The 21,827-nt window shown below is 36.9% G+C and overlaps 1 protein-coding gene across 4 annotated transcripts in view; it reads right to left on the bottom strand.

Moving 5' to 3' along the window:
* The window catches only part of cntnap2a (contactin associated protein 2a), a 289,428-nt gene that overhangs the window by 138,738 nt on the left and 128,863 nt on the right, over positions 1-21,827 (bottom strand). For 2 of the 4 annotated variants that reach the window (XM_081601734.1, XM_008438563.3), the window contains exons 5-10: positions 21,634-21,686; positions 20,794-20,944; positions 19,090-19,274; positions 13,589-13,732; positions 11,695-11,959; positions 4,477-4,626 (exon numbers count right to left, since the gene is read on the bottom strand). In XM_081601734.1, the coding sequence (XP_081457860.1) occupies positions 4,477-4,626; positions 11,695-11,959; positions 13,589-13,732; positions 19,090-19,274; positions 20,794-20,944; positions 21,634-21,686 (948 nt within the window). The remainder of the gene's footprint in view (positions 1-4,476; positions 4,627-11,694; positions 11,960-13,588; positions 13,733-19,089; positions 19,275-20,793; positions 20,945-21,633; positions 21,687-21,827) is intronic. The other 2 variants (XM_081601735.1, XM_081601736.1) reach the window with 1 other exon arrangement.

Below are 21,827 nucleotides of genomic sequence, written 5' to 3'. Positions count from 1 at the left end.
TAAATTACTCATGCTATTATTTATGAAGTGTATATTGTGAAGTTGCTGTAAGGGAGTTGGGATAGTCCAAGAGTACTGATCAGTACAAAAAGTATATTGTAGAAGTACACAATTTTATACATACATACATACATACATACATACATACATACATACATACATACATACATACATACATACATACATACATACATACATACATACATACATACATACATACATACATACATACATACATACACTATTTAAAAAGATGTAATTAATTAATCAAAATTAGTGTGTACCCCCACCAGAAAGACAAAGACCTAAAACTCAGCACAACTGAAGAACTAAAAAAGACATGTTATGTATATGTATGTATGTATGTACGTACATACATACGTACTTAATGTCATGTCATCCACTGTACACACTGTAAGAGTGTGTACAGTGGATGACATGTACATACATACATACATACATACATACATACATACATACATACATACATACATACATACATACATACATACATACATACATACATACATACATACATACATACATACATACATACATACATACATACATACCGTCTTTTTTTTAGTTCTTCAGTTGTGCTGAGTTTTAGGTCTTTGTCTTTCTGGTGGGGGTACACACTAATTTTGATTAATTAATTACATCTTTTTAAATAGTTTAACACAATTATTTATAAATGTTTTATATGCAAAAGTAGTGAGCCTGAACCTTTGTACTCATGGGTTTCTGACACATCTGTGAGTAATGCACAAGCAACATATGCAAACAACAGCAATCCTGGGCCCACTGAGGGTTAAGTTTTGCTTCAAAAAGTGATCTGATGGGACTCTGGGAAAGACCACTACTGTGTCCAAATTTATGCAAAAAGGAGTCACTGAAGGTCTTCAAGCCTAAATTACCATGTCGATGCAAAGCATGTAGCGTTAACCACAGATGTCCCCTACACTAATGTCAAGGTCCATAGTCCACATTTCTAAGGAGTTTCCAGAAAACTTGAAACCTAAATATGATTGCTAGCACTTTGCATGGATCTGATTGTTAAACAACCGACAGAACAGATTAAAAAGAAATATCCTTGTTGTTGAGCTCATATGTTTATTTATTCAGTCATTTAGCAGCAAAAATGACTGAATAAATGTCTCCAACACACAGTTTTCAAACTCCAGTCATCGATATTCTCTGCAACATTTTGATGTGGTCCAAGTCTAACACCTAAAACATAGAACTGAATTACCTCCTTGTGCACTGACATTTTACAGAGTTTTGCTAATGACTTATTTATGTGATTCAGGTGTGTTCACCTAAAAGCTGCAGGACACTGGCCCTTGAAGACTGGAGTTTGACTTCTCTACCTCAGAGAAATGTTTAAAAAAATGAAGAGCAAGCTCAGAAGAATGGCAGCAATAGAGTTTGTGTATCACCCTGTTTGATCCACGTGCCACTGGTTAAGTTTACACACAAATCAATGTATCCCACTTGCTCAAATGGAGTCAGACCGTAAATTGATAACTTCACTAGCAAAGTAGTGTTGCCAAACGATAAAACACAGAAACATTATTCATTGTTTTCAGGAAAGTATAAGGAAATGTTAAAAAGTGGAATCATGTCCCTTCTACATTCTAAAATATTAAACAAATTTATAGTATATGACCTTCATCTGCTGTACTAAATTTACCCATTTCACTTCTGCACCTTCCCTGAGTAATTCTAGATGACTCTAGTTCAGTAAACGCGATGCAGTGCTGAATATTATCTGAGATTCCTAGGTGGGATAAATGCACTAAAGTGGTGATAACACCACGGACATCATTCAAGAAGAGGCCACATCTGTTAAAGTGGACAAAAGGACACAAGGTATCACTGTAGCAGTTCTGTTGTTAGTTTGATTTGCAATTAAATTGCTTGGCATTGTTAAAATCCATTTTAAAGTCAGATTTAAAACATCAACAAAATAAACAAAAAGTGCTGCTTGATGTGAATGGGTTTAGAAAGCAATGTTTTTTTTTGTTGGTTTTTTTGGATTCGGCATTTCCACAAGTGTCTTCCACAAATTCCCTTTCATGTCTGAAAATTGGTGTCCTAAGAATTGCTTTGTAGTAATAGTCCACAGTTTTGTATCCCCTGCAGCATTCAAACTTGTGTTTACCACCGGGCTCCCAGCTCTTCAGCATTCATTATGTCATGTAAAATTAACAAGTAAAGCCCCCAGTCCCAGCTGCTGCTATTTCCGCCTTCGTATTACCTCTGCCAGTGGGGAAAAACCCAAAAACAAATATTTATTTTTCTCTGAATTGTAGTGATGCATTATATGTATGAATGGATGTTTTTTCTGAAATATATTACATATTGATTTCAGAAATCGTTGTCACACGTTAGTTGTTTTCATTGTATCCAAGTTAAGATGTACACATCACTTTTACAATGCATATATAATAATCATTTTGCTTATCCTCTCTTCTTCATTTGGTCTAATTTGTTAACTTGTTTTCTCGATAGAAATGTTTTAATCTCTTCAGGTCGCTACTTGTGCATAGATCCCCTTCTTTGGCATTTCTACATTTGTCTTTGCAGCTACAGTCTTCTTTTATCCATCTTTCTGGTATGTCATCTTCGAGGAGTTAAGACATTACAGAGATCCTCTCCGCTCAGCCTCTATTGATTCACAGCTCTGCTTACTAAAATCAATCAATCACCAATTCAATCAAAATAGAGACTGGAGATAAGAAGAAAATGGGAGCGGAAAGAAAAGAGAAGACAGACATGGAGTAAAAAGAGAAACTAGATTGAAGTATAATAATGAAGAACTTTTAAGGGTTTAAATGAAAGCCATCGAATCAACCCTTGATTAAAAGGGTTGATTCCCTTTTAATCAGCTTTCTGTAGAATGTACAGAAAGCTGCACATTAAAAAAAGAGCTAAAAAAACTGTCAACATGGATTTGTTGCATTCACCAAACTTCAGCAAAAAATGTAATCGGACAACAATGTAAAAGAACCTTGATGTGTGTGTGTGTGTAAAGTGCCCTGATGCTTATTGACTAGTCTGAGGAAAAGGTTTTTCTTGATTGAGGAGATGGAACTGTGCCAGGGAGAAGAGACTAAGGCATGATGGGGCAATCAGAGCCACACTTTCTCTCTCAGTTACTGTAATTTCATACAGAGCCTCCTAGCACACACATCGTTTGGCAGACAGATAACGGTGTCTGGCGTCATTAACCTGGCATGCTTCTCATTCATACAGATTAAAGATGCTGCCCATTCTAGCTCTGGATTGATCTGTGGTGATTTTGTAGTTTCTGAGCTGTTTTCACTGGAGAGGATATCCACTAGTAGCAAAATGTCAACAAAGCTGAAAATGTAAAGACTAAATTTAAGTGCTGTAGTTAGTGGCAGATCTGTCTTAGACTGTGGGGATTTTACAATATAAGAAACAAAGTGCCTTTCAAAATTATTCACCTCCCCAACGCCCCCACACACATATAGTCACATTCAAACTACAAACTTCCATTTTGTGGGCTTTGATGTGAATAATCAACACAAAAATAGTACATAAAAATGAATTGGAAGGAACATTAGTGAACAAAAAATACTTTAAAGGCAAAGGATTACAACAGACGGGAAAGATTTAGAGACATTTAAAGCAAGACTAGGCCATAAAACACGATTTCTAGCTTTCAATATCTCACAGAGCAATGTTCAATTCTGATTAACCTGAAAAAAAGATTAATCAAAACCTGGTTGCCCACTTAAATTGACAGACTGGGCAAGCAGTGCATCAGTCATGGAAGCAGCAAAGAGCTTCTTGGAAACTTTGGAGGAGCTGGAAAGATCCAAAGCTCAGATAAACAGTGTGTTGATGAAACATCTATTTGTTTCTCCAAAAATGTAGCCTTTATAGAAGAGGACCCAGAAGAAGTAAATTCTTTAAAGTCGTAAGAGCTCCCATTTTCAGTTTGCTACACCAAATTGTAGAATATGCTGCCACATGTAACCAAAAACACGTCTTTTCCCTACTTAGAAAATGCAATGTGTTGGTTATCACACAAAATAATAAAATAGGCAATGTGGCTAAATGTGAGCAAAACTAAACAGGAATGAATACTTTTGCAAGGAACTGGATGTTTTGAAGACACACTAGAAGAAAGAGCAATACGCAAAAATTTACATAAATGTTTGTTTTTTATATCGTTTGCTCATTTTGTTTATTTTGATCAAATTTAATCTTTAATTTACAATTAAAAATACTTGCTTAAAATAAAACATGCTTTGAAGCCCCTTTTCTGAAAACCTAAAAAAAAGGAACTAAAAGTGAGATTTCAGTCCTTACTTTTCCAACGTCTTATTCTTGGGTGTATTCCTGTCAGCTGCTGTGGTGTAATGTGGCAGTGAATGTGGCCTGGAAGAAAACGGTGCACTGTGCACGTCAACCCTGCTGTGATGGCGTTTGGGTCACCCTTACCTCCCAGGTGATAGGTTCCTCCAGTGGTGATGCTGAGAGGCGAGGTGGAACGCACGGCAGACACTTCCTCACCATCCACTGTCAACATCGCAAAGTTCTCTTTGGCGACCAGGCGTACGGCATGCCATTGGCCATCGTTGAGGCTCGAGCCTGGTGAGGTCGAGAGGAAGTGACAAATATGTCTTTAGAAAACCCAAGAATTCAATTTTCTTTTCTTGGGGAGAGGGCTGGTAAATATTTCAGAAAGAAAGTAATGTCATTTCAAATAACTAGTTACTGCAAAATATGTGTCAGGATTGCCGTCACACTAAAACTTGATGGATCATTATGGATTTAGCGCATGGATAGTCAAAGTAAGGAAAAAAAAGTTATTTTGGTCATGTTTATATCTTTCTCAACATCTACTCTGTACAACATTCATTTTTCTCCACGTTGAAGGGATTTTTGTTTGTCTGGCCATCGTGAACCCTAACAGCTCTTCAACTTATACCACAGATACAGTTGCACACGTTTTCCCCTCAGGTCCTCTTCCTCCTTTTCAATCCCATATCCTTCTACAGGCACCGTCCAGTCTCGGGGCATCTCTCTCTTTAACGTGTGTCATTCTCTGTGTACATCAGAGTGGTGTGCATGTGTGTGCTGGATGAATACAAGGTATGTGTTCTCCTTTTTCTCCTTTCCCTTGTAGCTGTCCATTAAATATGAGTGATGTTTTAGCAAGGGGTATTACTAGTGGAGCTGAAAGAGAAGCCCACTCACTCTCCTCACCCTCTCCTCTATGCATCACCTTTAGTGACACTAAGACCGATCCATTCTTCCATCCTCGCCTGCATCTTTGCACCTTTGTCTTTCCTTCTTCTGCATTAAACTTTTTCCTTCTTTTTTTTTCCTCCCCCAAGTATCTTTGTACCCATCTCCTCTGTCCCTTGAGTATAGTACAATTTTATTTTTTCAATTGTATTCAGCTGAGTGCTCGTCTGATTGTAATATATCAATATTGAGGACACTGCAGCAAAACGTTCAAGTTACGGTCATCTGCAAATCACCCTCAGTAGCGAGGTCCGCCTGCCAATCAATAGACATGACTTGACATGCTGCCTATGTCAATAAATTTGAACCATATGTGTAAGAGCATCTGCTGCCTTTTGGTAGCTCTTTTACTTTGTGCTGGCAGGATCTGTGTGAGTCGTTAGCGCTTCCCAGACACACATTTCCCTTGTTTATTTCTTCCCAGAATGCACTTGACGACCCTCGCTTTCGTAGCAGCAGGGAGTCCACACTAATCAACCCTCCTCAGCAGGGGGTCCAAGTGTGTCAGTATATGTGTAGATATGTATGTGGTCAGACGGTATCCAAAGAAATTAAGAGCCAAAATGCCCGCCTGCAGTGAGTGTGATCACAGTGGGCATGCTCAGGCCACTGCAGGTTGTATATTCAAAAAACAGAAGAATACATGCAACAGTGTTTCTTACTGCTCTGAAAAGACTGTGATAATGATATTTTTTGAGTGATTTCTGAAGGTTATGAACCCAAAAATAATTGGAGAGAATAAAATAGCTCTGCTTTGTGCAACTGATAACATGCACAAGAATAGGTTCTGGTAGAAAGCGACTTGATAACATTCTGTCTGCCTATGTATTGGTTTTGATTCAATCTCCTGCTAGCATTGAGTTCCATCACGTCTCCTTTTATAACAGTTTTAATGCAATGGACAATAGGCACCATAAAACCCACTGTCTTCTGATCGGTTCACCTACATTAGCTTTAAATATTAATCTTATCAGTTGTAGCCGTGGTACAGTACTTTCTGATTTAAAGCAGTAAGCTCATGAAAGCCAATATGAACTTCAAATTTCATATTTTGAAATGTGCGTTACACCCGTCACTCACGTTTGGGATTGTAGAGGTGTTTACGTATTACACACTCTCCTTTGGATATTCTGAAAAGTCTTGAACTCCACCGGCAGCATCGATTTAACCAGCATTTTTAAAACATGTTACCACTGGGCTTCACTTTCAGAATCACCGTAGTTACCTTAAATTAAATACCACTTTGCATGCTACAGCTAAAAGTAGCAATCCCTGACAAGTGAAAAGCGGCACAAACCCTGATAAACATAACATTTTGTGAAAATATTGCTTGTTGTTTCTGATGGGACAGCGGGGAGTCAGTCCTTCACAGTATGACTGAAAGTGTGATCTGCCAACCGCTGTGCAGACAGGTGAAATGGATCCGTTGCATCTCTTTTACCTACGGGTTTGTGCTCCTGTCAGTTTCAATGGCTCCATATAAGACGTTGTGATTGTAAGATGTTCTTTAAGCTTATTTTAGGGTTGTGCTTGCAGTCCTGAGTGCAACACACTCAGCAGAAATTAACATTTCTACCTGGTGTTAGTCTTGTTCTACTGATCAGATCAGGACTAAAGATACACAACTGCTAAAGAACAGAATGGATGATTTTCATTTAGAACCAAACAAATATATTATTTTAATTTACTTTGAAAGAAACATTCTATAAAGGTTTAATCAGATGTAAACAGCACCAGAAAGCAGTGACCTGAACCATGTCACATCATGTCATCGTGCTACAGAACGAAATGTGACGACACCAACGGCTAGTGGCAATTTCAATATGTTTACAGAAAACAGACAATTTGTTTCCCAACCTTTGTCCTGAAAAGAATGTCTAATAATGAGTAATACTCTGCTGGTGGGGTTTTTGCCCCCTCTGACTGCAACATGTGCTGAATAAGAGGATGGAGACGTTGAGCAAAGTTTACAGATGGACAGACAGACTGGGAATGATATCTGGGATGAGCTTAGAGCTCTGAGACACATGTTGGTGGAACAGAGGGTGAAGCTGAGGAATACTAAGAATGGACTGAAAACCCAGAGAGAGAGGGAGAGTGGTTGTTCAGGAGATGGAAAATATAGAATGGAAAATATCCGTCTCACCCTCAGAGTGAGTCCAGAATGAATAATAAAATCAAATATTTAACGTTTTTTCTTTTAATTATCGGTGGATAAATGTATTACCTAATCCATCAATTAAATGATAACTGGTTAAATCAATAAAACATTGTTTAAAATCTGTACTTTGTTCACATAGCATCTCTTCAATGCTGTGTGATCTATAGCAGTGTTTCCCAACACTGGTCCTCAAGACTCACTGACCTGCATGTTTTAGATGTCCTCCTGCTTCATCACACTTGATTTCAATTGATGGCTGATTAACAAGGTTTTGCTGAATTGCAATCATCTGAAGGGGGTGTGTTGAAGCAGGGGAACAACTAAAACATACAGGTCAGTGTGCCTTGAGGACTAGGGTTGGGAAACGCTGATCTATAGAATGAAAACATCAACCTTTGTGTCGTTTCAAATGTTTACATCCTGATTTCACAGAAACTCTAAAGCGTACTTTCTTCAAATGCCCATCTGAGACCATTCAATACAGAAAGTTCACTTGTCACAGAATCTTCACAAATATTGAAGGGTGTCTACCAAACCACAGGTCTGCATTACTGAAAGCACTGTAGCATTACATAGGATTTGGACATGGCCAACATTTAGATTCCTGTTACGTGCTGTTCACTGGACCGGCATGAAATAACTCTAGTGGACATTACTGCTGCTTCTCACCAAAAAAAGATGGTTGTCAATCAATCAATCAATCAATTACAGCACTTTACAACAACCAGAACATGACAAAGTCATGTACATGCAAAATAAAACAAAGCTAAACCAACATACACTAAATAAAAACTGAATAAAAGTATACACGATTAATTTAAAAATTGTAAGTAATTCCACCTGCTAAAATTTCTCGTCTGTGAAGTGAAGTGATCTTCTGTTCTACAAACTGAGGTTTTTGCAGGAGAAAGAAAAACTAAAGAATTAATTAACCGTCTCTAAGTTTGTATCTAAGTGCAAGTGTCCAAATGGGAATTTGCAAACTTTTCCTATTTCACTTTATTGGTTTTCCACAACATTAGTAAGCCGAGCTACACAGCAAACTATTATGTGCTAAACAATAAAAAATTCAAAGTAACCGAGATACCCATTTGTACACCAAATAACACTGGATTATCTACCAAGTTGGGTTACATGCACACTGCTAAAAACCAGCCCCTTGTACAGACTTTCGTACAGAGAATCTGGGCTCTAGGCTATTGAGAAATGATTGCTTCCTGGAGGCGTGGACTGAGTTGAGGTTTACAATTTTACCCAATTGCTAACATTTGCCCGTGACGTTTATAATTTGGCATTTCGACGCTATGAAGTGAAGAGAGAAGTGCTGAGCACTGAATGTAATATTTGGAAGCTTGGCCAACACGGACTGAATGGCTTTGTTCATTTCCTCCGCTGCCATTGCAAAAACTAAAGGCAGACTACAATTCTAAATAAGTGCAGATAAGCGACGTCATCATTCACAACTTCTCCTTCTGCATGCTGATTGGACTGGTCAAAAATTGACCGGAGGCAATCCGAGTCAAGGGGAGAAAGTCAAGACTACCGGAAGCAATTTTTTTTTTTTTAAGTGGAATTGCACAGCAAGGCAATGGCCAGTCTAGGTTACATCCATTAGCTATCCATTAAAACAATGCAAATTGTAACCTTCTCTTCTGCTATGATGGGTATCATCATGTCTTCTATTAAAGAACTGTTAACTTATTTAAAATTTTATCTCCCTTGGTTAAGACAGAAAATTGTGGATTAAAGGTTTTATCCAATGATATAGAAATTTGTGATGGACATAAATATTAATAGTATTGTAAATATCAAAACAATGTTAAGAGATGGGATTTTAGTGATTGCTCTCAGCATTGAAATAAATAAAGTAAAAAACACATGAAACACTGGGGGAAATCTAAATTCTATCAAAACCATGAAAGCCCTTTGAAGTTTGGCTGCACTTTTCTGTTCCTCTTTCAGATTTCTGTTGAATTGCTATGGTAGTTTTCCTCAAATTTTTTCTCTCGCTATGGATTATTAGATTTTGATCCAGCATACATGCTAAATATGAATTCTGTACAGTGTACATTTATGGAGTCCTCTGAGATAATTTGAAGAGCCTTGCACAACTTCACAGCCAACCTCATAAAGCCTCTGAATATGTCATGTTAAGCTTTGCCTACGCACTCCAGAAATTATCATAATAATACAGTGATACAGACATACACCCAAAACAAAGCAAGCAAAAAAAACAACTTAGTATTGTAATTTGGGGTGGCTATAGAGTTGTTCCTCCCATAATCTGTGCCCTAGGCATTTTCACTATTGTAATGTTGCATGCTTTGTCTTCAGACAGTGGAGTTCATCTCATGTGTGACTGATAGAAGTCCAGAATTTCAAGCTAGCATGATGGTTGTGAACGCAAGCATGTAGGAAAAGGAAACATACATGCATAGTTTTAACATAGAAAAATAGTTAGATTTTGGATGAGAAAGCCTGATGTATAAGGCATCCTCTAACTTTACAATAAAGATGTATATCATTCTTTTAAAATACAGAAACTGTGGGATGACAAAAAAAAAAGCCCTGGTAATAAAAGGTCTGATTGGCAGAAAATATGGATATAATTAAGATTTAAACACTTTTTACAGAATGAAAGGGAGAAATATATATTGTGGTAACCATAAAAAAGCAATATGCCACAAATGATGTATGTAACTAGCATATGTAGTGTAAATTTGAAAAAAATAGGTAGTTGAGTTACATACCAAGAAACTTAATACGACTAAACCTTTTCAGATCAAAATTACATCATCACAGACTGTACTGGTAGCTCTCTTTTAAAACAATTACTTCAACTTGCATAAAATTGCATTTACCATAATATTTTTGCTAATAGAGGGTGACCTTTATTGATTAAGAAACATGCATGGCAGCTTTTGTATAAAGCTGGTTTACAATTTTGACTAGTTTATATTTTATTAAAGCACTTTAACCACAACTTTTATTTCAATGAAAAGCAGTGAGTATCGTGTATAATTTTAGACTAAATAAAATTTAAAAAAGCAATCCACAGAGAAAATTTGGTCTTAAGACTATTGTCAGATGGAATAGAATTATTGGGGTGTCCTAATGAGCCAACATGTTCCTTACCGGTATGCTTTTTTTTTTTTTTTTTTGCTTTGTTTTATGAGAACATATCTAGTGAGTTTACTTGCAAGTGAGAAAGACTATTATACGTCATCTGAGCTCCTACTGTGTCATTGAAGCCAGGAGCCTGGTGGGTTTCTTTTTAACAGACACTAGTGACATAGTCAAAAGAAGAAGCGTGTGTTTGCATCTGGAATGTTTGTGTTCATGAATTCTAGTAATACTGATGCAATTGCAGGCTCAAGCTCAATTAGGCTAAAGGCTAATTTGTAATAATCCCAACTCCTGGGCATAATGGTCTATTACAGCAGCAGAGGACAGAATAAATAAGAGTGCGTCTCAGAAAAGCAAAACATAGAGAAAAGAAAGAATGAAAGGGGAATACAAGACTTCAAAAAGAAAGCGTGTAACGGGGCTTAGAGAAGAGTAAACAAAATAAAAGAGGTTTGCTGAACACATTTTGTTGAAACAAAAAAATAACATATTTCTCCTTTTTCAGTGTTTGAAAAATTCCAGCTGTACACTTTACTATTTAAATATCGCAGCAGAATGAACAAACCATTTATTTTACTATGAAAAGAATGTATTAAGTTAAACTATCAAATTAGTATACTATTGCAGGAGCAAAAAATCATTTGGAAAACTATTATCAATTCTTTTGTCAGCATAGCTTGAAAACCTAAGTCAACACTTTCACAAACACTTCACAATGTTGCTTTGAATGTGGTAAAAACAAAGTGTGTTGTCTCTTAAATCAATCCTTAACCAAACAACAATAATACTTATAAAATGTCACTGGATGGTAATTAACATTCAACAGCCAAATGGTTATTATTTCAAGCTTTGTCCTGGTAAAATTATTCAATTTGTGATTAATATAGATTACATCGACATGCTTCATGATGTACCAATAATTATTGGTTAATTGGATGGGTTTTTTTTTCAACTGCATAAATCAAATTGAATTGTAATTTCAGAGTAATTTATTTTAATTAATAGGGTTTAAGACTTGATCTGATTCTGTGAATATACTGATGAGTAAATATTAGCAACACTTAAGTGTTACAAAACGGGACTGCTGCATAGAGACAAAAATGAACACTTAAGTAACCCACCTGATAGTAAGTCCACCCGGTAATTTTTGGCTTCTGTCGTAATGTTGATATGAACTATAATTTTGCCTTCTTCAAGGGAGATTTCTAGCGTGCCATCATCGAGATTACTGAAGAGCAGAAGGCCATCAGGGTTCCACGTACGAAACTGGAAGCCCACGGACACTGTGTTGTGGTTGGCTCGACCAGGTAACTGCAGGAAACTTGTTGCGTTGAAAAAGACTGGAAAGGTGTGTGTCTCCATGCAGGTGAAAGACAGATTACGCTGCTAGGACAGATTGGAAAATAAAGATAAGAAACAAGAGGCAACATAAAAGCAGCACATTATGATTTGCTTTTAATACATTCTCTCTACCTCTGACGTCCCCAATAGTTGCTAAATTGAACGACTGTGCACACTTCACTAAATCCTCTGCCTTTGGCTCATACTGTCTTTCGTATCGGATTAAAGCAGGATTCTGTGTAAATTCTGTTTGCTGGGGAAAAAAACCCCCAAAAACTAAACAAAACAAAAAAAATGACAACACCTCTCTGGTATTTGGGCACTAATTTCACATGAGCACTTCCAACCTTGTGTTCGTAATCAAATCTTCGCCAAACATACTACATGTGTTACCTTACTTGATTGCATTTCTATGTTTGGTTTTCTAAAAGCTGAGAACCAATCAGTTTGACTGGAAAGAAATGACTGGGTGAATCAGGAATAGCTAGAGGTGTGGCTGTGGTTAAGTTCATTCATTTATTCAACCAGGTCATGGAAGAAATTATATTGGATGTGTGCAGAAATGCAGAAAAACTGGGAGAAATATACAATATGGATTTAAGACTGTCACTGAAGAGAGATTAGGTGTAGCGATAGTATCTGTTGTCTAAAATCTTATACAAAAGAGAAATCAGGACAAATTACTCGAAAAGAATCAACTATTCAAGGCAAAATAGTACTTGATTGTAAAACATGAAAAATAGCCTGTATAGCAATGTACAGTTGGATTGTAAAGCTCCACAGATGAATAAATAGGTGCACAGCAAGCAACTTTTATTGACTAATAGCAGTTCACCAGAAGTATCACATGGCCTTAGGCCAAGCTCACCAAGCACAGCTGGATTCCTTTCCCCAGGCGATACAGCACAGTCAGTATAAATATGAGTATCTGACTAAGTATTCAATGGAAATAGATGTGCTCTTTAGTAAGAGCTAAAATTTGAAGAGCTATTTATATCTAGATATGTTGCTGTGAGTACCCTGAATCTGTACAGTGTTTGAATATTATGTCTCTAGAGTGAACCACAAGGAACAATCACTTTTTGTTCTCCTTGGAATGAGGTGGAATGTTTGTTGAATTTTGGTAATTTTATTTTACTTGGCCCCACATTTACCAAAGTGTGCCAATTAGCACATCCTCAATGCGAGTAACCAGCTTTACACAGATTCCAAAACTGAGTTGATTGTTACAAAACTAAAATTATTTTAATTTTACTAATGACCGAATTAGTTCATCAGGCGAAGCACAAATTAACTTTGAGACAACATCAGGACGTGCCAACATTTTAGAATTCTTAATTTTCACTTAGAGCTTAGTTCATTTGATGAAGACAAGAACAATGTTGATTTCTTTTTAGCAGCTATTCGACTGTAAGTTTATCAAAAAAAATTTCCACAATCAGCATTGTGAAATATTTCATTTGTACTGCTACACTAAGAGCAGAAAAAGAAAAAGTCTGTTGTGCCTCGATATTTACAAATCTTTTAAGTTAAGCACTTAAAAAACCTGGTTCAGTTGGTTTGAAGTTTCAAGCTTGTTAGGTATTGGCTTTCTGTATAAGTGCAATTTCAATTGTCCATATTTTCAAAGTTTATCGCATCTACATGTGCGGAAGCAAACAAGAATTCACTTACAAAGCTGGAAGTGTCTAGTTTCTTTCGGCGGGCCAGGTCTGTAATGTTGTCTCCGTTGTAGTTGATGCTCTCCATGCAGCCTTTGAAGTTTTTTCTCCCCCCTCCCACAGGTTTCCCACTGTATGGCATCCCCCCAAAACTTAACTAGAAGGAGACAAGCGGCAGAGAAGAAAGAGGAAAAACACACCGTAAAGGATTTCATAGTCATTTAGCTATTTCGGTTTTTAAATTAAGCCAGTCAGTATTTTCTTCAGGCAAATGGGCATAATGCTACAGAATAAGATGATTCATTTGATGACAGCATTATTCTGTTTCATAGTTCAACAACACAATAGAATAAAAAATGACAGAAAGAAGAAAGAATACATATAACTTCACGGATTAAATAACATGGGGTTATGTACTGTCAAGGCAGAAAAAAAGATGTTCTGATGATTCTTCATTGTATTTTATCTCTTGCTCTAAATATATGAACAAAACAACCATGAGGGGGTGGACTGTATCAGACAGGCCATGTCAATGAATCGATCTTTTTTTTTCAGAAAAGCATTTTATGTGCTGAGGACCAGACTAAAAGCAGACTGACTACTTAGACGCCTATAATGATGATGTGGGTCAGCAATCAAAGACTGGGAGTGTGTAGGCAGAGAGGAAATCTTTTGATGACCTCTAGAAATGCCTGCAAAGAATTTCACACAGAGAAATTCTAACAAGAATCTTACTCTTGGTGAAGTACTCCCAATACTGTTTGAGTATTGTTAGTTGCCCTTTGTCCTTTTCATTTTTTTTTTTTTACCTATTCATGTTATGCATTATAAAAAAAATAAAAAAACACTGCTTTCATTCAGGATTAAAGCTGTCCTAATGTCTCCAGGACCAAGAATTTGCCACATTTTAAAATGTGTATCTTTGTGTAAAGGGAACTATAGAGCTTTTACTAGTTTGTTAAAAAAGATTTTCTTTTCTGTTCTCCTAGTCATCCTACATGAATGCTACCAAAACAGTTGCTATGTTTGTTTTGGGAAATCAATAATCTCGAAGTTTCTGAGTCTTCAACCTCCAGGTCCAGTTTTTTCTGTGGTGGAGAAAACCACATCGATATTTTTATCAGCAGCATTAACCAATGCAAGAGAAGGCTTTCTGTTTAGAGCCTTGTGAACAACTTGCCGTGCTATCCAAGGTTATAACTTTAGTCTGACGCAGCACTCTGTGCAACATGATAGCTCAGTGAGTGCAGTCAGAAGGAATCAGCAACATGGACATCCTTCACTCTCCTCAACACTAGATACAATACCAGAGTGTCTCAAATCTGCAGTATTTATCTTATATAAAAACATGTTTGTTTTTTTTACACATTTATGAAAACTGTCATGATGTTGTGACGGTATAATATGAGAATGCTATTCTGTGAAAATAAAAAATAAAAAAAGACAAGCTCCTCCGCCTCCTCCCAGTGCTATGATTGGTTATTTTTGACCAGGAGAGGTGCAATTCTTCAGACAGCAGCGAGGAAAATGTCACTATCGGACTACATGGAAGGGATAGGGGTTTCCCGTCAGCCTGTCAGTTCCCGAAACCACACGCCATCTCATGACTGTGTGGAAGGGTTAAGGTGTCGTCCAGTTTACAAACTGTACACACAAAGTAATAATATCATGTCCACTTTTACTGAATTCAGTTGGAAGAGAGGGAGTTACAACACTAATTTGAGCAAAATCTACATTTTATTTACTTAATCCAAACCCTTTTCACACACTACAGAAAGGATATTGTTTAATGCGACCATGCTAGCAGTGTGGGGAACAACACACTGGTTAGTGGGGGAACAAATGTGGTGTGTAGCACGCAAAGGTTAAGACACGGACAGTTACAAACAAGCTTGGAGTGCGAAGTGCTGAAGGACACAGCAGCACCGATGAAAATGTAAAGTGTGTTTCACATTTTTGTACAGTTGTACATGTGTTCTGTTTTTTTTTTTTTTCTTCTTTCAGACACAGTTCGGGGCCCTAAAGGACGCTAAGATAATAGAGGAGGGTATGTGACTGCCAGTCAATGTGTCTGTCTGTCAGTGTGTGTGCCTGTTGTTGTTTGCGCTGTGGCTATGCTCCAGCAAGCTCTGTAATTACTGCCAAGGGTGGACTTTGATGCACCCGGATATTTAGTCTACAAGCTGGAAGCCAAAGAGAACCAGAAAAATCCACACACACGCACGCACACAGGAGAGTGAGAACTACAAAGGTACACTCTGACTAAAAGCTGGTCACAATTTTGCAGTCTGTGAAGAGAATTAATGTGGATGCATTTATGACACACCACTCTCAAAAACACACACAGGCACACGTGTTCTCTAAACCTCCTGGTACAGTACACCCGGTTGTATAGATTTCCCTGAAGATCCTTTAATTCAACAGCTTCAGTTCTAATTGGACTGTGCTTTGTTCTGCTCCATTTCTCAGCATCCTACTTAACACTGGATTAGATTAGCAATATTCACGAAAAGGGCACAGAACCAAACACAGAACTAACAGACAAACATACAAACAGTTACTGTGCCACATACAGTCTCACTGTACTCATGATGCCCACTGCCATATGCATTCTATCAATTTCCTGTTTTCAGTAGTATTAGCTGATGCATCACATCCGTTACTGGGTAACTGTAATTATGTGAGTTTCATGGATTAGCATCAGAGCACATGCAGAAGCCAATATTTAATTTCCTGTCCAGCATCAGTGTACTTTACTGAGCACCAGTGGTGAGAAGTTAAAAGTCCTGCTGCAAATCAGTTAAGCGATGGCACAGTAATGTCGAAAAGAATCGAATGCAACATCATAAAACAGAACAAAACAAAATATACAAATAGAATATCTTACAGCTTAGTTATTGTTGGAAAACCTTGTTTGCACTTTGACGTATTGGGAAAGTGTGGATTTTATCTGAAAGTTGTTAATAACAATTTGGTCATTTTAAACTGAGAACTGATAAAGCTCCATGCATGTAAACCAGCGTTTCCACAGTTAAGAAACCTGAAACACACTACCAGTACCAAAGTTGCAATTACACAGTCCCTTCGATGTTTTACAAAAGTAAACCTGGATGTATTTTATTGAAGTCTTATTTCATAAACAAAAAACTGCGGTGATAGAGGTGCAAAAAATAACACAAATATATCATTATGTGACTATGTGCAAAATCAATATTGGAAAAAAAAAACCCTGCTTGGAATGCAATCAATAATAACTAATTATATAGGTATCATGAATTCTGACTCTATTTCTGTAATGTTGAAATGCAGCAGACATTGTTTGACAAGCACACTTAATATGTTAAAATCATTAGAAAACTTAAACTGGATTATTTCAATGTCAAAACAGCAAATGCAGTCAAATGCACTAAAACCATGTGCTGAGATGGAAATAATAAATACATTTCTTTACAGATTCTGCATAACAGTTCATTATCTGGTGTCTGCATTTGCAAAACATCCAAAATGGAAAGATATGATCATTATTTAGTTCACTATTCCTTCTCTCATCACAAGTCATATCCTCATCATAACTTAATCTCATTGATGCATACCCTATGTTTACTTAATATTGTGTAGCCCTGTGTGATGGGCTTTGGTGTTCAAGCCCTGTAACTCAATGTAATGCAGAACCACCTTTGGCTGCAATTACAGCCTCAAGTGTTTTTGGATACGTCTCTACCAACTTTCTACATCCAGAGAGTGAAGATCTCTCTCTCTCTCTCTCTCTCTCTCTCTCTCTCTCTCTCTCTCTCTTTCTCTCTCTCTCTCTTTACCTGAAGCTCAGTCAGATTAGGTGAAGAGCCAGGTGTGAAAATCAATTTTTAAGTATAGTCAAAGATTATAAGTTTCATTTATGTCTTGACTTTGACTGAGTCGTTCTAACACATAAACATGCTTTGATCTAAACATTTCCATTTTGACTCTGACTGGATGCTTAGAATTTTAGTCCTGCTGGAAATTGAACCTTTTCCTACATCTTAAGTGATTCCTAGCCTTTAACAAGTTTTCGTCCAAGATTACTCTTGGATCTTCAAATGAACTCTTACGATCTCCACTACCAGAGCTGAAAAAAAGCATCTTCGCAGCATGTTGTATTTGCCACTCTTCACGGTGGGAAGAGTTTTCTCAGGTTGGTGTGCAGTGTTAAAGTCCAGCCACACTTATCGTTTTGCATGTAGACAGAAGGTCTGATTTAGATTTCATTTGACAAAAGCACCTTTTACCACATATTTGGTGTGTAGCTTACAAACTGCAAACTCACACTTTCAACAATGACTTTATTTTAGCCACTTTTTGCAACTAACCAGATTTGGTGATCTCTGTAGCATCTCCTCTTAACGATGGGTCTTCTTGAATGCCTTGTCAGATTATGTGCATAGTAATGTTTTGATAGGTTTGCAGTTGTACCATATACTCTTTCCATTTTCAGATGATGTATTGAGCAGTACTGCATGAGGTGTTCAAAGCTTGAATTATTGATTTATACCCCGAACCTGCTTTTAACTTCTCTACAACTTTTTTTTTTTTTTTTTACAATAAGATACAATCAAGTTTGTGATTTCAAGATGACAAAACAATATATGGATACTTTTGCAAGGCACTGTATGCATTACGCATCACTACAAATACTAGTGAAGAAATGGGGATCCAGTTTAAGCATACTGCTCACGTCCATTCTTTGTAACATGAATACAAAATAGTCTTTTTTATGGGAGGGCTCATGGTGTCAGATGTGAGGGAGAAACTCATAAAACCACATATATTCATTCATTTTCTATACCCACTTTATTATGTTCAGGGTCCAAGGAAGAGGAAGTGGGGAAGTTGGAGAGCTGCTGTGACAAGGGGTACAGGTCACCAGTTCATCACAGAGGGAGAACAAGGATAAACTCACACTCACGATCCATGTGGAATCACCAATTAACCTAACATGGATTGAGACTAAGGAAGAAGTTGGAACATCGGAAAAAAGTCTACTAAGAAGGGTACAATGCAACACAAAAGAAGTCTGCAGAGCTTAGTTTAAATCATAGATGTTCTTCCTGTGCAGCAACAATGCTGACCCCAACAATACTGTGCAACAGTGGAATATTTTTTGGAACTTAAATGTTATCAGCTACTTGCATAATGCTACGTATTGCATGTAAAGCTGACACAGATATGTCTGATGTTTTACTTTTTTCAATGCCTGTGATTTTTTTCTCATGCTTCAACTCAAACATGACTGCCAAATAACCTTTGTTGAAAAATTTGACCATACCAAAGGGTGGTCACTCTTAAAACATCCCAAGCTGGCAGATTTTTTGAAAGAAACTGATGTAGAGTCTAACATTTCCCTGACTTATTGAGTTTTCTAGATGCTTTCATGCAGCATCAAGAGCTTGTATACACATGTCTAAATTTAAACAAAGTTCATTAACTGTTGGTGCCGTATTCTACATGTGTGCTCTGTGTTGCATATAAAGTGCTCACCTCATAGTCTAAGTCCAGATGATCAAATTCCCCATTAGTCCTGAAGTGCTGAGTGTGTCCATCTAAGGTGAAGTTGACATTGCGACGGTAGCGTTCGATCACCACCGAGTGCCAGTGATTGTCGTCAAGGAGGCTGCCAGTGGTCACAGAAGTGTGACCCAGGATAGAGCCGTACTGGTTACTGCCTGCAAAGCACATCTAAAGTGAGTTACAAAATGTCATCATTAGCTATCCCAGTAGAAAAATAATAACTTTTTTTTTTTTTTTATGGATGCACAACACTAAGCTGGGTCACGTCGTAGACAACAACAATCTTTCATGTGGATTGTTGGCCTGTCATGATAAATATTGCTGGAAGACAAATTGTCTCAGAAGTTATTAAGATAAACAAAAATATTATTTTGAGATCATTTTCACCTCATAAAATAGTAATGGCATAGAAATACAAATACACCCTGTCAAAAACAAAAAATCTTTCATTTCTAATGAACCTTTAACACTGGAACTTGAAGACAATTTAAATTTCCAAGAGGAATAAACAAAAGACTTGAAATAAATTAAATGGATACTGAAATCTGTTTACACAAAATTGCCTTTCAAAATGGGGCTAATTGAGACTAGTGCACCAGACTGATGTCATCCAGTTTTTGGTAGAAATAGAGTGGCAAGTAAAAAAACTTTGTAAATGAAAATTATTGAGCTCGTTTTTACTTTTTAGGTGTTTAGTTGATTTACTGTGACAGGCTTAGTGACTTACTGAGTTAGAAAGAGCAAAAATTAGCTATTCTGATCAGTATGAACTACATTTTTAACATAAAGAGATGTGATAAGCTATTTAAAAGGAAGCTGTACTATGTTAGACATAATTAGGTGTGCAAGTTTGCTATTATTTTTTGCTGTGAGAGACAATCACACTTTTGACAGACAACAGAAGGCTGAGTGGAGTATGAAGATGTAGCTACGTTATATTCTTTTGAGTTTTCATCCACTGTATTTCATTAAATATATTTCATTTCAGAAATCTCAGAGCATAAGCATCTACATTCTCTACATTATATGCACAGAGGCTGCTGCTCTCATAGCACGAGCCATGCTGACCACAATAGCCACTAAAGATGCTGACACCAGTTTAAAATGTTGACTTTTTTTTCCCCAATAGTACAATTCTGTTTTATAAATATAACTCATATTACTATAAATGTTTTTTTGCTTTTATTATTTATATTCTCACATAATTGTCCTTTGAGACAAGTCTAAAATCAATTAAAATGTACACAAATATTAGAAATCAGTCATAATATCAGGTGCATATGTAAGCAAAATCTAACTCCATAGTCTAGAACTGGTGAAAAAGTCTAAACAGTTCACAATAGGGTGTAAAATGTTTCAGTGTACATTTACCTCATTGTTGTGGAGAATTTATCAAAAGAAGCAAGAAATATTTTCTAATTTTTGCTAACAAAATTTAAACTTGATTTTGTGTATTTTTTCCATCAGTAAAAATTCCACATTAATTTAGTGATATGTAAGGAAAGTAATGACCTTACAAATATATTCACTTTGAATAAAGGAATTCAACAGCCACCTGACTGTATTAAAAATTTGAAGCAGTTGCATATTTTCAAAACAACTCTTCTGGACAGTCAACAAGAAGATAACCTCTGTGTTTCATTTCCCTGCACATGACACGCATTTATTACTCACCCAGGTTTATCTGCAGTAGTAACTTGGCTTTGCGGAGCTCCAGAGTGATGTAGTCACCCTGCTGCCCCTCCCCATGGAGAATTACACCTTCGCTCTCTGATGTTTTAAATCTCAGGGCGATCACATCTTTTATAATCTTCATTTTCTTCACCTGTAAAGATTTTAAAACACCAAATCCGTACAATTTTGCTCATACAAAAATGGAAATATTTTAAATTTAGACATAGACCACCATGAAGACATTTATTTATTTCACTTACCGTATTATCCGGACTATAGAGCCCACCACACTATAAGGCACACCGCAAAGTAAAAAAAACACAAAAAAAACAGGAAACGTACCGCACTGGGCTATAAACCGCTGGTATCTCGGTGAAGCAGCTATACTGCATACTTAATAAATCTGCTATTAAGGACGCAGCCCTGCGTCTCCAATCCCGAACCATGGATTCGTTCACGCCGAGTTTACGTGCAGCGACTCTATTTCTCCTGTACTGCCAGATCTTTATTTAGCCCTCAATTTAAAAGCTGCATCATATAAACTTCTTTGTGTGGTTTCCATGATGAGGGGGAATGAGTTTGAAAACATTTCTCCATTGTGCCTGCTGCTAGCGAAAATCAGCACTTTCTTCTTTGATTTCAAATTTTGACTTCCAATGAGTCACTTCTTGCTACAGAGCCCCCTGGTGGTTGAAGAAAAATCCACAGAAAAGCCGCATGGTTCAAAGCGTGGGAAAAAAGTAGCGGCATATAGTCCGAACAATACGGTAACTTAAAACCAACTGTATTTTTTGCCACAGTAAGTTTTGAAGAAAGAAAATTAATTTGTAGATTGTGTACCTTAAAACGATATGAGATTACTCCCTGCCCATCAAAGTTGATAACATCTGCCCCTAAAAGAGACCAAGAACAAATACATGACAAATGTTAAGAACTGCAGATTTTAATTTAAAAAATAATGTTCATGATGACCACCCCAGTCACATGCAAGTCAATCCCATTAACAGCATGCCTTTAATACACAAATATATAAA

This window comes from Poecilia reticulata, chromosome 20, assembly GCF_904066995.2.
Source record: "Poecilia reticulata chromosome 20, P_reticulata-male-v2, whole genome shotgun sequence".
Lineage (NCBI taxonomy): Eukaryota > Metazoa > Chordata > Actinopteri > Cyprinodontiformes > Poeciliidae > Poecilia > Poecilia reticulata.
This window is presented reverse-complemented; position numbering and strand designations above follow the sequence as displayed.